This window comes from Centrocercus urophasianus, unplaced genomic scaffold (genome assembly GCF_019232065.1).
Source record: "Centrocercus urophasianus isolate 14NV4802_14NV808 unplaced genomic scaffold, USGS_Curo_1.0 seq_10, whole genome shotgun sequence".
NCBI classification, from domain to species: domain Eukaryota; kingdom Metazoa; phylum Chordata; class Aves; order Galliformes; family Phasianidae; genus Centrocercus; species Centrocercus urophasianus.
Genome location: NW_024884142.1, coordinates 65,394,949 through 65,408,884, shown reverse-complemented (window position 1 = coordinate 65,408,884; position 13,936 = coordinate 65,394,949). Strand labels below are relative to the sequence as shown.

General features: G+C 37.5%; 1 protein-coding gene across 3 annotated transcripts in view; it reads left to right on the top strand.

Annotated features, from left to right (window-relative positions):
- The window catches only part of PCNX2 (pecanex 2), a 150,673-nt gene that overhangs the window by 36,623 nt on the left and 100,114 nt on the right, over nucleotides 1–13,936 (top strand). For all 3 annotated transcript variants that reach the window (XM_042808635.1, XM_042808627.1, XM_042808618.1), the window contains 4 exons: nucleotides 1,649–1,791; nucleotides 3,080–3,233; nucleotides 3,328–3,360; nucleotides 10,595–10,766. In XM_042808635.1, the coding sequence (XP_042664569.1) occupies nucleotides 1,649–1,791; nucleotides 3,080–3,233; nucleotides 3,328–3,360; nucleotides 10,595–10,766 (502 nt within the window). The remainder of the gene's footprint in view (nucleotides 1–1,648; nucleotides 1,792–3,079; nucleotides 3,234–3,327; nucleotides 3,361–10,594; nucleotides 10,767–13,936) is intronic.

The following is a 13,936-nucleotide window of genomic DNA, read 5'->3' as shown; positions in this document are numbered from 1 at the left end:
AAGGGGCTCTTTGCAGAAAAGAAGCGCACAAGTGAGAAACTGCTCTGCAAAATACAATTTTGTGGTCTGTGCTAGACTCCATTACCTAAAGAAGCTGATCTTCTATCTAATTTCATTGGAAGAGCATGAAGCTGTTATGATTTTAGATGCACCACCACATTTTAATAATATTACATTTTCTTTGGATTCAGTAGTATCCTAAAACATTACGTCTGGTTTCCCTTTTCTGAATCAGGCAACCAGGCTTCTGAATATCTATTGTGGAATGTCAAAGCCACATTTCTCAATGCAGCTGATAAAAGAAAAAAGCCCTCAGAGTTCTTTTAAGAATGGTAACATGTGGTCATGTTTGAACTTTACTATATTTGGGCTCTTGGACCAATGGCTTGAGGGTGTAATATTGCTTTGACAGTTCCCTTTATAATAACGTTAACCTTATCTTTTTCTCCATGGCAAGTTCTACTTTGATATTTATGTTTAACCTTAAAATGTCAGTTAATTATCTTACTTCTTGGATTTTGAACAGAAACTTTAAGCTGAAAGCAAATCGTATAGAGAAATTGTTTTAAGTTAAAAATCTGCTAATTGTCCTTGTTTGTTACAAATATGTTTTGGATTTGGACATAGACTTCTATCTAAAAGCTCAAATGTTTTCCAAATATTTTTAATCTTGTAAATTGCTCATAAATTAGAGAACAATTGTCACTCTTACTTCTAGGAAAACTGCATCATTAAGAAAGAAGTAAGGCATGTTGCTCAGGCTTATGTGGCAAGTTCATAACAAGGGCAGTCAGTAACTTCAGAACTTCCTGTTCTCTGATTTATTATTGAATATGAAATCCTAAGCCTTAGTAAGTCAGGATTTTTGTCATGGACTTCAGTGAACTTAGATTTTCAGGCTGTCTCTGCCACAATATAAATTTACAAAGTGTAGATTTATACCCCCCAATCCCTTTTTTTTTTTTTTAATATATGAAGTACTGTTACACTTGGTAAGTAGCTTAGGACTGCTGAGAGTTTCCCAAATAGATCTCAAAAATCTGACTACAGCCCAAGTACTGCAAGCCTTGTGTAATCAGCTTTATCCAAATATTACAGTTCCTCTGGAGCCAAAATGCTCACTTGGACACTGAGTTAAATAGATGTTAAAATGTTCTCAGGAGTGAATAATCAGATCTTCAGATCTTTTTAATGGACTCTTTTACCAGTATTCTTTTTTCTTTTTTTAGTTGTTACAGCGAACAATTTTTGTTAGGAAAATGGAGCTAATTATTGTAGTTGATTGAATTTCATGTTACTTTCTGGTAGGACAGAGAACCCAAGAGGAACGAAACTGTGCCAGGATTAGCAAGTGTAATCTTTTGAAGTAAATTTTTGCTTAAAGAATGTAGTTCAGCAACTTTTAAAAGTGATAATAGAAATGCTAATATATTAGGTATTGTTCTAGTTTCCCTGAGATAGGAGGCATTATTTCCAGTGCAACCTACATAGTTTGAAGTGAAGATAAATACATTCTGGTTATTCCTGTTTGGGAAAAACAATTCTGAAACTTAATGTGAATTTAGCCCTTCAAATACCTGTACTGCTGGCAGCCATATACCAGTGCAGAAGAATATTTTGCGTATTTCTGGTTTGTTTGTTTTTAAAGCAACCCAGTCAGGAACCTGAAGATTCTTCATGTTCTTCAGCACAACGGAAATTGAACAGGCAGTTTTACCGATTTATCATATTCCCTGGTAAATGGATTAAAGTCTGGTACGATCGGCTGACCTTGTTGGCACTGCTGGACCGGTAAGCTTTCTGCATCCAACTCTACCTGCTGTGCAGTGTGCATCCCTTTCTATCTGCTGAACAGAGCAGGCCACTTGAGAAGAAAGAAGCAAACGTTGTATTAGTGTCATATTCAAGTTGAACAGACAGATACTTGTTTGTTCTAAGTAGAAGAAATTATTTTCCTTTAGGATATTTTTGGTGGTTTTCACTGCCCTTAATTTTCCAGAGTGACTTGGGTTTGTGTGAGCACCAGGCTTGTGGAACAGTCCTTAAATTTGATGCTTAGCTGTCAGATCCAATGGTTTTAAGCTTTCTGATGAAAAAAGTCAATACGTTGGTCAAAAATACAGAAGTGCCAGGCTCTTGTAAGTCAAGTACTGCAGTCTTTAAAAAAATACATGAAAAATTATAGATGATATTCAGAAGGGGATCTTTCAGCCACTCCCTCTGTTCTGGTATGGTTTTATTTGTTTAGAGAAAAATTCTTGTCTTGGCATCTCTTCTTCTCCAGTCCCTCAGTTTCATTCAGCATCAGCTCTTCTGGCAGTACCCTTTGCAGTTAGACCTCGTGTGGCAATCTGACTACTTCAACATGTTAGATATGTTAGCTTGCATTCCTCATAGTTCTTACTCTCTTATTGCTATTTGGTCGTTCCTTTTGGATATGTGTTACACTCACATTATATGCTAATATAAGCTCCACAATAGAAATTTCAGAGGACAACTTTTACACTTTGAAGAAATCAGACTTATAGTCAGGGATCTTAGGTTCAGAGCAGGTGCTTTTTTTTTCTTAATTGCACAGAAAATGTTTACTGATCATCTTTTTTATATCCTGAATATTAACATTTTTCTCCCTCGGCTTCTGTGTTCTAATGGAGCAGATAAAAGAAATAAAACATAGCATGGTGAATGTGGTCGTTCATTTAATTCTTTGTTGTCAGATGTTCATTAAATGAATGTTTTATTTCCTTATTTAAACATTTTCTTTTATAGTGATGCACTTGCATACATACAAATCGCTTCTACTGTGGAATCCTATTTGGGAAGAGAGATTGAAGGGTGCAGATAAGCACTGAAGCCCAGCATAGACTATGCCTTTTATTTGTAGGTTTTAGCTGTCACAATGTCTAAGGTTTTTGGCAGGGGAGCGAGGTATGTTAAACATGGATATGTAGTTTCAGGACTAAAATCTCAGGTCCTTGAAATTCTGATTGCTCCAGCACTGATTGTTTATACCAGCTGCAAATGAATCTGCATTGCTGTAACGACTACATAAATATTTTTATTATTATTATTCACACAGGACAGAGGATATAAAGGAGAACGTACTTTCTATTCTCCTAGTAGTTCTCGTTTCACTTCTTGGATTCCTGACTCTAAACCAAGGCTTTTGCAAAGACATTTGGGTTCTGTTGTTCTGTCTCGTTATGGCCAGTTGCCAGTATTCTCTCCTAAAGGTAGGAAACAAGTTCGTATCCAAGTGCTGAATTGTCTTCTAACTTCTGTGAAGACAAGTCCCTGTATGTAAACTTCTTTCTGTTTTATTTTCAGAGTGTCCAGCCTGATCCTGCTTCACCAGTACATGTAAGTGTTGGCTAGAAGAACAAGTCTTTCTCCTTTGTTGTCACTTTTGTACTGTGTAACAACAGTTAGCTAGTCTGTGAAACTGAGGATTAACTAGTTCATTGTTCTAGGTGATTTATGAAAATGATGCTGTCTTAATTTTAAATTACTGAATTTGATACTGCTCTTAGAAAAGTGCTTTCTCTTTCAGCTGAAGTACTCAATTAAAACAATGCATCTGGACCAATTTACTGAAATCAAATACTGTGGCATTAGACCAGCATTTTCTTTGCTTTCCTTGGGAAATGGGCTGAATGCAGAAGAAGTTCTAGATTAACAGCATGATCAGTTGGGACTTGAGATTAGGAAGTTTTTTTTTTTTTGAAAAAATATAATTATTTTGATTTATTTTTCTGTTATTGCTTCTGTATTTCCCAGTAATGTGATTTAGCTCGTCAAATGGCATAGATTCTTGTTTGTTATATGTCACTACTTCAGTGCCTGTGTCCTGAAGAAGTGACCAACTCAGTGAATGAATGCACATTATAAGGATCTGTATATAGATAAAGATCTGTATGTTCTGAGAAGCTGAACTCTGACATCTCTCTTCAAAGAGCTTGTTCCTATCTCTATTATAAGACTGGTTTAAGATCATCAGTGTATAACTGTGAACTGACCCCTATGTCTGTCACTGTCTCAGCACTTTTGATTTGCTGGTGTTGTGACACATTCTAGGGGTGATATGGTCCCTTGCTTGCTTTTACATCTTCTGTCCAGATGCTCATTTGTTTGTTTATTATTCCTTGCAAGTTTTTTAAGAACCCCCTCTTCCCTCAAGGCTCCAGAACAGATTGTTTAAAACTGCAGGTCTGTTTGATTATTTTGCTTTGGTAGGGAGTAATTACTTTTGTCAGTTTTGAGGCTGGAAATACAGGCTGAACTTGAAATTGAGTTTATTTATAAGTGTACACTGTACATTGCACTAAGATGGATTTCAGTGGATTCTTATTTTCTTTTCCATGTCAGTTATTATAGGGTGATCTTAAGGTATTGTCATTTATAATACATCCACAGGATAGTCAAGACTGCATAAAAAGTAGGGAGGGGTAGTAAACAGCAGCTTCATTTACAGACTCAATTCATACATTATACTGCAGTATTTTAAATGAATGTAAATATTCCTACCTTAGTGTAAAGTTGGTTTTTTTGGGTGATTAAAATCAATTAGTCAATTCAGCTGCGATGTGTTTAGACATCACGTGAACCATAATCAAATAGTTTATAATTCACAGACACTAGTAACATGCACACTTATTTAAACTGAGCGGCAAACTTTTAATCAAAGCTTTATTATAAATATACTTAGCCCATATTTTTAATTGTATTAAAGGCAAACTAACTACTGAAGTTAAAACATTTTTTGAGCAGAATCTGGGTTTGTGTTTCAGACTTGAACAACAGTAGTGTTACAAGAAATGGTTTTAAGTTGAGGGAGGGGAGGTTTAGGTTGGATGCCAGGGGAAACTCTTTACAGAGAGTGGTGAGGTGCTGGAACAGGCTGCCCAGAGAGGCTGTGGATGCCCCGTCCCTGGAGGTGTTCAAGGGTGCCCAGGTTGGATGGGGCCCTGGGCAGCCTGGTCTAGCATTAAATGTGGAGGTTGGTGGCCCTGCGTGTGGCAGGGGGGTGGAGATTCATGATCCTTGAGGTCCTTTCCAACCTGGGCCATTCTGTGATTCCATGACAAGTATTATTCACCACATTGGATTCTGTTTATCATACAGCAAGCAGTACAGCGAAGTAACAATAGATGTTTACATCTTCCCAATGCTTTTCTAAAATTTATCATGGAGAGGGGGTACTGTTGAGTCAGCCTGAACCACTGGCTGATCACCTGAGGAAAGGACTGAGTCAGCAATGGGAGCACAAGTGAAGGCAATTCAGCTGTGTGACTGGAAGGGGTCACAGGTCCTAGACCCCATTTAAGGGCTGACTGCCACTGGGGAAGGATCTCTTTCTGGAGACAAAGAGATCCCTTCTGTGGAGTCTTTCCTGTGAACCTAGATTTTTGGATACAGGTGAGCATTCCTTCCTTGTTTGTTTCTTTTCCCATTTTCACCATGATAATCTTTCTAGCTGTAATAGCAACTGCAACAAAGATGAAATCAAAATAGATTAGCTATCTCTGCCTTGTATCTCTATCTCTGCCTTGTATCTTACCTCTTAGTATAAAACAAAATAGGTATTTGTAAATGCTTCTTTAAGCTACTAAGCACCACAGAAAATAAGACATACTATTTCATAATTCATATTGACTACATTAAAGCTAAAGAGTACAACCTCTCTTGATGTTATATAAGGATGCAGAAGAGCAGGGTGATTAATGAATGAGCAGTACCATGTCCATGAATGAAAATGCAGATGAGACTTTTCAGTGTGAAATGAACCATTGGCAGCTACAGATTTGCACAATGAATTAATTTCTGTTCTTGGATTTATGAGTAGCCTTTAATGCCTTACATTATCCAAGCATGCTGAAGATGTTCCGGACTCTCTCACAAGCAGGCTTCGCTACTTCTTGGTGGAACTTTGTCATCTCTAGCCTATACCATTTTGAGAGATTCTGTTTTAGAAGACCATCCAATGAATTCAGGAAACAGTGCCCAGGAATGTATAAAACTTTTGCTCAAAACTCCTTCCAAGTGCTAGTGTATTCACTTCTTGCTGTAGAGGTAGTGGTTGTTGACTGAACCATAATACCTGAAGTCTAGTATAATTTTATTGGAGGTGGGTTCTTCCCTATGTACTGAAACTTGGAACTTTTCATGATGACTTCACGTGGTTGAGTCACTGTCCTTGGAGATGTTAAAAAAAATGATAATAATAAAATAAAAAAATGTTGTTGTATTAGCATCTAAAATACTGGGGAAATATTGGTGGCAAGTGGATGGTTTGACTGGATGATCTTGGAGGTTTTTTCCAACCTTGATTGAATCTATGACTGCATTTAGACAGTACGTAGTATTTGAATGAGAGATCCTAGCTGTAACCCCATACTGTATGGGGTAAGAAATTAAATCTTAAGTCAGCTAAAACTTTGGATTTTTTTATTCACTTATATATGTTTTATTGAATTGTGGTAATGTTTCTTTTTGATCGTCCTTGGTGGTGAAGTTGGAACTCGCTATGCTCTGCAGCACCAGTCCTACAGATAATACTTGCTACCAGCAAGTATTTATCCTATCAGCAGGTTTAAGACTGTTTCCTGCTACAAAATCAGAGCATGACTTTTTTTGTCACCCTGTGCTTTAGCCTTTTCAGACCCGGTTAGCTAGGAGCTGGTGGCCTTTAGAGTTCTCTTCATATAGGCACGTGTTTCTGGGATGTTAAAAGTATGGAACAGCCTCCTCATTGGCATGGTGGGGAGCATTATGTGAAGTCCATTTCAAATGTGAGTTTTATCAGTTTATTAACAACATAACGTAAGAGAGACACCAATGACTGTAGGATATTCTGATATGTAAGAGATCCCTTCAGGATGCATTTCAAGGTTAGGGACAAATGGCTTTGATAACTGCAAGTTTTCTTGCTGGTGTTCAGCAGCAGCAGATCAGCCAGTAAAGATTGTACCTGCAGCAAATGTGCTATAGAAAAGAGCTTGTCTGCAAGTCCCTCTAAGACAGGTGAATGGCTTAGGATCTAGTTCAGGTTTACAAAGGCATTTGAAGAATTACAATCATACTCTTCAGTAAAAGAGTAAGAAGATTTAATAAATCGCTACTGTAACTACATTATGTTACAATGTCTCTGTCCCATTACCCGCCAAAGCAGCCAGATAACGTGAGCGGGGTAACTACCACAGTCAGTTTAAAGTACTTCATGGGATTTAGAAAACCTAATTTTAATTTCTTCCTGTGTACTGTTCTGGTAGAACTGAGCACACATACTTTTCCATAAAGCTTTCTGTCTTTCTTCTTGCAAATATGCACACGAGCAAAAAAATCATTAAATATCCTGAATTTGACCCCCATAAAAATGCTTTGCAGTAATAGGTGTTTTACTAGGGTTTCACAAACACTTGAAGCATTACTTTGTTGGAAATCTTCATGTTATCAAAACATGAGATGCATCAGTGCTGTTTGTAATACTTCTGAATTAAGAAATACAAACTTGAAAAATTCAGTGAACTTTCTTTGGCAATATTAAGGGGAAGCAGGAATTTTCTCTGATAATTTTTTTAGTTCATAAAAAATGGTTGCTTGAAAGTTAGACCTAAAATAAAAGATTAATCCAGATTTACTGATTGAATTCTTGTGAAGGAGGATGCAGGGCAGAGAAGATTCACTAAGATGGAGTTCAGTTCTGTATGTGAAAATTTGACAAGCTATGCAGCCAGTATCCTTCCCAATATGTCACTGCTCATGGTTTGCTCCTGTTGATCCAAGATTAGACACTAGTTCTATTTCAATATTCTGACTCGCTCCCCAGTGCCACCTGAAAAGAATAGAGAAGGTAGTATTTACTCACATTCTGCAGGTTGTTCAGGTAGCCTTTCAATGCTTCTTAGCTTCTTTCCCAAGTCCTGACTAGCGTTGTTCTTTCCAGCCTGGTAAGCGTGATCTGTTTAGCAGGAAGAGTTAAACACTGACTGTAAACATAATTATGTCAGTGCTCTTCTTAGAATGGAAAGATGAGATGCTGAGACTCTGGACTCCTGGATGTTGTTTCCATCTTACCTAACTGCCTCCAAATAATTACCATGCAAAGGTAAAATCTGGTTTTGTAAGTTTAAAAAAAAAAAAAAAAAAAAAGTAACATTACAACAGAAGTCTTTGGTCTGCAGTGTGTGGGTCAGGATATAAATATCAATCATTTGGTTGCTGTATTTACTCGTTTCTTTTCCTAAGGCACAGATTGCATTTAAGATAAATGAACTGATGGTTAAAAATAGCCAGATTGTAGTATTTCAAGCATTTTTTTTTTTTTTAAGTCAGATTTTTCTTTCTAACTGTCCTCTGATGTTTTTCATGGGTGTTTGTCCTATTCATAACAAACAAAGCCTACATACACTCTCCTGCCTTTAGTAACAATGAAACTCAGATTAATCACCAGCTAGGATTTGTCAGTCTTGACTTGATTTACATTCCATGAATGTGAGGTGCAATGTAAGCATGCTAGTTCCCTGCGATCTGCCACTATGTTAACTGATTGATCCAAAAGAGTGTGTAGATCAGTTAATAGCCGTGCTAATATATGAGGTTGGCTGGCAGCCAAACAAAATACAGTTGCTGTTTCAAATCAGTGAGTAGGCACCAAAAACCCCCACCAATGATCTTTTATTACACTCACTTAAAATTGCATTTCACAAACAAAAGCACTTTCACAACAACTTTTCTTTTGCAAAATAAACCTGAATTCTTGTCAGTTTGCTCCTGGCTTTTCACACTGAAGAAATCTTTTCACTCGCAGATGTCCTGGATGTCTTCTGTACTCTAAAGTTTGCTACTGGAAGAGCTATTAAGATTTTTAAGTGTTTGTTATTCTCTCTGGCCCGTGACCCCACAGCAATTTTCTGTAGGATTACTTCGAACTTCGTATACTAGGGACACATATGGAAGTGTAAGATAAGGATCCTTCCTTGTTTGGGAAAGAGAAGCCAGAAACAGCTATAGAATGTCTCCTTTTCCAGGAGGGACGCTGATTTGCTGTGAAATGTTTCAAATCAATGAGAAAAATTGAGTTGTGTTGGTACAAGATGTCTTTTTGCTTTCTTTTACCCCAAAGGCACTCTTTTCAGCAGAAGCCTTATCTTGTTTCCTTTTTGTAGACAAAATGACAGTGAGGACACAGGTGGCCAACAGGAATCACTTAATATACCAGGAATTTTGTAGATACTTAGTACTATATACATCCACACACAAAAGCATTCTGCATCCTTTTGCAGTGTAAGGAAAGGTGTTGCCATGAAGTCCATTTTTTTCAAAGCAGCAGACAGATGAACATGATCCTGTTTTAGGGATGAAGTGGGAAGGTAGAAACATTTACTATTGTAAAGTCATTGCCTTGTTATATGTTCATGCTGCAGTTCTATGAGGATGGCAACCAGCTGCGTTTCACCTGAGCACAATGGAGCTAAAGCAGAGTTATCAGACACCTGTTGAAAAGTGCTGTAGCAACTCTAACTTTGTCGGTCTTGCATCTTGAACTATATTTAGCCAGTTTCTGTAAATGAGTGTGGTGCCTTTGAAAGCACTGTGTTGCAACTGTTTGATGGAAATTAAGAAAAAACAGGTTTCACCTGCTGAATCACCTGTAGCATTGCCCTGTTTTACAAAACAAATCTACCCGGGGGGAGGTGAAGGAGGAGCAAAAGGCAGCAGTGAAAAGAATCAGTAGTCATGAGAAATGGCTTTACAGACAGGAGACTATGACTGTTCAAAGGAGCAAGATGTCTTTTTAACACGTTTTCCTTTCAGAGCGTGTTTGGGCAAAAGTCCAAGTTGGTTGTTGCTTTAAGATTTGTGTTTCTAAATGCTTGTGGTGTTTTCCTGTGTCTGCAGATGATGGGCAGTCTCCAGAATTTTGTTGCTAATGATGATTGATCCTTTTAAAATCTATTTTTATCCTTGCTGGGATAAAGGATCCTCTTTGAAAAGATGCCATTCTCTGGTCTTGTAGTGATGTCTGTTGTCAGTTTTGTGGATGGTGACAACACATAGTGTTGCTGCACGTTACCTGCCATCTCCATGGTGTCTGGTAAAATGCTGTGGCATCAGGAGAAGAAATTGGATGGTGTTAAGTAGGCTCAGACCTTTTCCTTTTTCTTTTTTTTTTTTATTTTTTTCTTCCCAGGTTGCAATTGTGTTTCAAGAAGTTATAAACAAATAAATAAAATTCAAGCTACCTGAAACAGACAGTCATTAAAATAAGTTCTGTTTATGTATAAGATTCAGACAGATGGGGATGTTTTTTCTCCTCAGCAAATGACTACTTTTGTGATTAGTTTTGAAAGGTCCCAAAGGTTAGATTTTCAAAATCATGAACGATTGCTGGCATTAATCTGAAATGCTTTTTGTACTTTTTGAAAGACTCCTCTGGAGAAGATAAAAATGCCTTGTAATATTTTTATTATTAATTAGTGCACGTAAGTCATTAAAACTTTTTGTATGACTCCTGAACCTCTCTGCGATTTAATACAATGTGCACAGTAGGAGGATGAATACAAAATTCAAATACTTTTTTCTTTTTTTTTTCCAGGGGCACAATAAAATCATAACCTACAGCAGACCTGTTTATTTTTGCCTATTATGTGGCCTTATTTTGCTGCTAGATGCTGGATCTAAAGACACAAATCCTTCAGTTTATACAATGTATGGCTTGAAGCTTTTTTCTCCTAGATTTCTCCAGTCAGCCAGAGACCATATAATAGGTGAGTCAATATTTTTCCTAAGACTGTAAAAATGAATTAAGTGTCAGCTGGGGAAGTCTGTGTTTTCCCACGTTGGCAATCAAATGCATGTTATGGAGGTGCAACTCTGAGTCAAATTGATAGAAACATTTGGAATGACTAAAGACACATGAGAGGGGGGAAGATTTGGCAACTTTCCCTCCTGTAAAAAGTGCTCTTAATGAAATGAGGCTCATAGAAAATTCTCTGTAGAAAACTAACAGTCACTGATGTTATTAGCAAAAGATATCATCTGTGAAATGCAGTTTATCTTTGTAAGGGCTTGTCTGTATGGAGCAGTTACTGCAGAATAAGCTGAGTTTTAAATTTAATGCTTGGAAGATAATCTCTGCCAGGCCATCAGATGAACATTCATCTGCTCATGAGGAACATGGTTTTTCTTGGTTTAGTTTAATCTTGATGCCCAGATGATGAGTTAGTGTGGAGCAGCCACTATGCAGTTGCTTCCTTCTGGCGTTGTGTTCTGAAATGTCTAAGGACATCCAGGTATTGTTCCAAAATAAGACTGATGATCCCTTGCACTAATCTGGGCAGCCATGGCTAGAAAAACCCTGTTCTGTCAAGACTCTTCTTTTTATGTCCTTGTGGTCAGTAACTGACACTGCTGTTGTATTATAGGTATGAATACTGAACTGGACTCAGGTCAAATAACATGATGCTATTAATTATGAAGTAGAAAAGTTAAAATTTAGTCTCAAGTTTGTGGATTTAACCAGGATAAGAGGAAAAATCTTTTTAATATAGTATGGATGACCTCTGAGGTCTTTGTTCACCTCTGATTGTTGGACTTGCATTTTGCTTTACTGTAGTCAGGCTATTACTGCCTGAAAGGCATACTAATTTTAGGAAAGGTCTTCATATGGCTTCATTGACTCTCAATACTTCTGAACAGAAACAGGGGAATAATGAAGACCTGCATCTCACTTATTTTCATTAGCTTCTTTCATTACTTTCGTTTGGTCTCATTAAAGTTTCTTGTTACATCTTATTTTCTCTGCCTGTCAAAGGTGAACAGTAAAAATGCTGATAAATAATTCAACAAGAATCTTAAATGACTCCTGGGATAGAGATAAATGAAAAACTGTGGCAACTAGTGTGGTGGAGGGGGAGAAAAAAAAGCGTGGCTATAAATGTGCTAATTTTGGTTGGCCTCAAAAGATATCCTGGAGCAGGTTCTTGAAACAGCCTGGAAGGGGAATGGGGAGAGGAAATGTGGGTTCATCTCACTAGCTGAGATCTGTTTAACACCAGAGAGAAGAAAACATTTCCTTTTGCTTATCTGCCATTGCACTTTTGCCAGCTGTGGGGTCTGGTATGTCTGCAGGTGTATTTGATGTTTGATGTCTGACTCCTTCTTGCTTTGCCTCTATGGGAGCCCTGTCTAGTAGGCACTTGTGAATCAGTGCTGCTTTGTTTAGGCCTTTGCTCCTCCAGCTTCTTGCTGCACTTTGAGTTCAGATTCCTTTAGAAACTGAAAGTATAGGAATATTTGCTTCAGATAATAAAATGAGGAGGGAAGTTGGCCCCAAAATACCAGTGAAATGCTGCTGTTATTTTGCCTTTTTTATCCATCTGCTAATTATTTTTAATGCTTGTTGATTTGTCATTGCATGATGACTTTTAAATTTGTATTTAATCATAATTTATTGTAGTAGTCAGAACTAGTATGTTGAGAAATCAATGAATTTTGGCTATACACCACAGAACACAGAGAAAATGAGAAGTTTTCTGTTTCAGGTGTTCACTGCGGTAAGGAGTTAGTGATGAAAATCATAGACAGGACTAATCAAAGAGCTGGTGTAATGATGCATAGCATACATTGATCTATGATCTTGAGACGTGGTTATAAAAGGAAGTCAGCGTAAATTTATTAAATGTGTGACAGGTCTGGTTCTTTTGAAGAGATCTATTTAGGACCTGATTCTATTTTATTTTAAATTGGTGATGAAACTGCTATTGGTTTATGTTAGTTGGGGGATCATGCCTTTAGTTCAGTGTAACTTTGGCTTTCATCTTTAATTTCTTTCTTGACTTTTTTAATAGATACGCAGTGCAAGTAAGGTCACAGACAGAGCCAGTCTTAGTTAAAAGTGCTATAGGTATGGTCAGTGGCAAAAATCATTGTGTGCTAAATGCATGGTAGATTTTTATGATGAAACTACTTGAGCATTGGAGAGAGGAGTGAAATCTGTAGGTGGAAATCTCATAAGAGTAAATATCAGATGATGGCAGAATTTGATGGTAACAAGTCCTCTCTCCACTGTTTCCAGCACTGACTGAGCTTCTGACAGGGGAAGAAAGTCTGTGTGAGTTTTCTTAGCTGCATTCAGGAGGGGAAAATGGAACAAAGACCCAATCCTATTTCTCAAAAAAAAAAAAAAGCATTTATTTTTCTGTGGCAGTGTGTATTATCACACAGAAAATTGACTGGTACTCAGATACATCTTTTTAATAGGTCATTTCTTTTAAAGCTAATGAGATATTTGCAGTGATGTTGACGATGAGTTCTGCGTTTCTGTAAGTCAAAACTTGTGCCTTCCCTCTTGCACTTGTCTGGTTGCAGCTCCACTGCAGGAAACCTCCAAACTGCAATGTTAAATGCCAGTGACTCACATAAGCATCACTTAGTGGTCCAGCATTTGAAGGTGTTCTGTGTGGAAATGTGTGCTGTTTAAATGTTCTTTCCAGAAATCATAATGCAGTTCCAACTGATTAATCAGCTCCTTTTGTTTGCTTCCCATAAGGGAAAGTACTGCACTGAAATTCAATCCTCTTGTAAGTGACAACTGTTTATTTCACACTCTGGTGTGCTCCTTTACTCAGGAGGAGATAAACAAAGCTGCCTTAGCTACAGGAGTCGTTAGGGTTATTCAAGGTATTATCAGAGAGAGAATGAGATGAGGACATTGTTGTAGTCAACCAACTTTTGTCTCCTTGTTGATTCATCATTTATTTTGGAATGTTGACAGTACAGTGTCTCTTTCTTACCCTCCTCCACCTGCTCTTACCTTTTATGAGGTTGCTACAGCAAAGGCAGCAATTTAGACTGTAAGTTACAGAATATTAGAATATCTCAAGTTGGAATGGACCCACAAAGATCATGGAGCCCAGTTCTTGGCTCCCTACAGAAC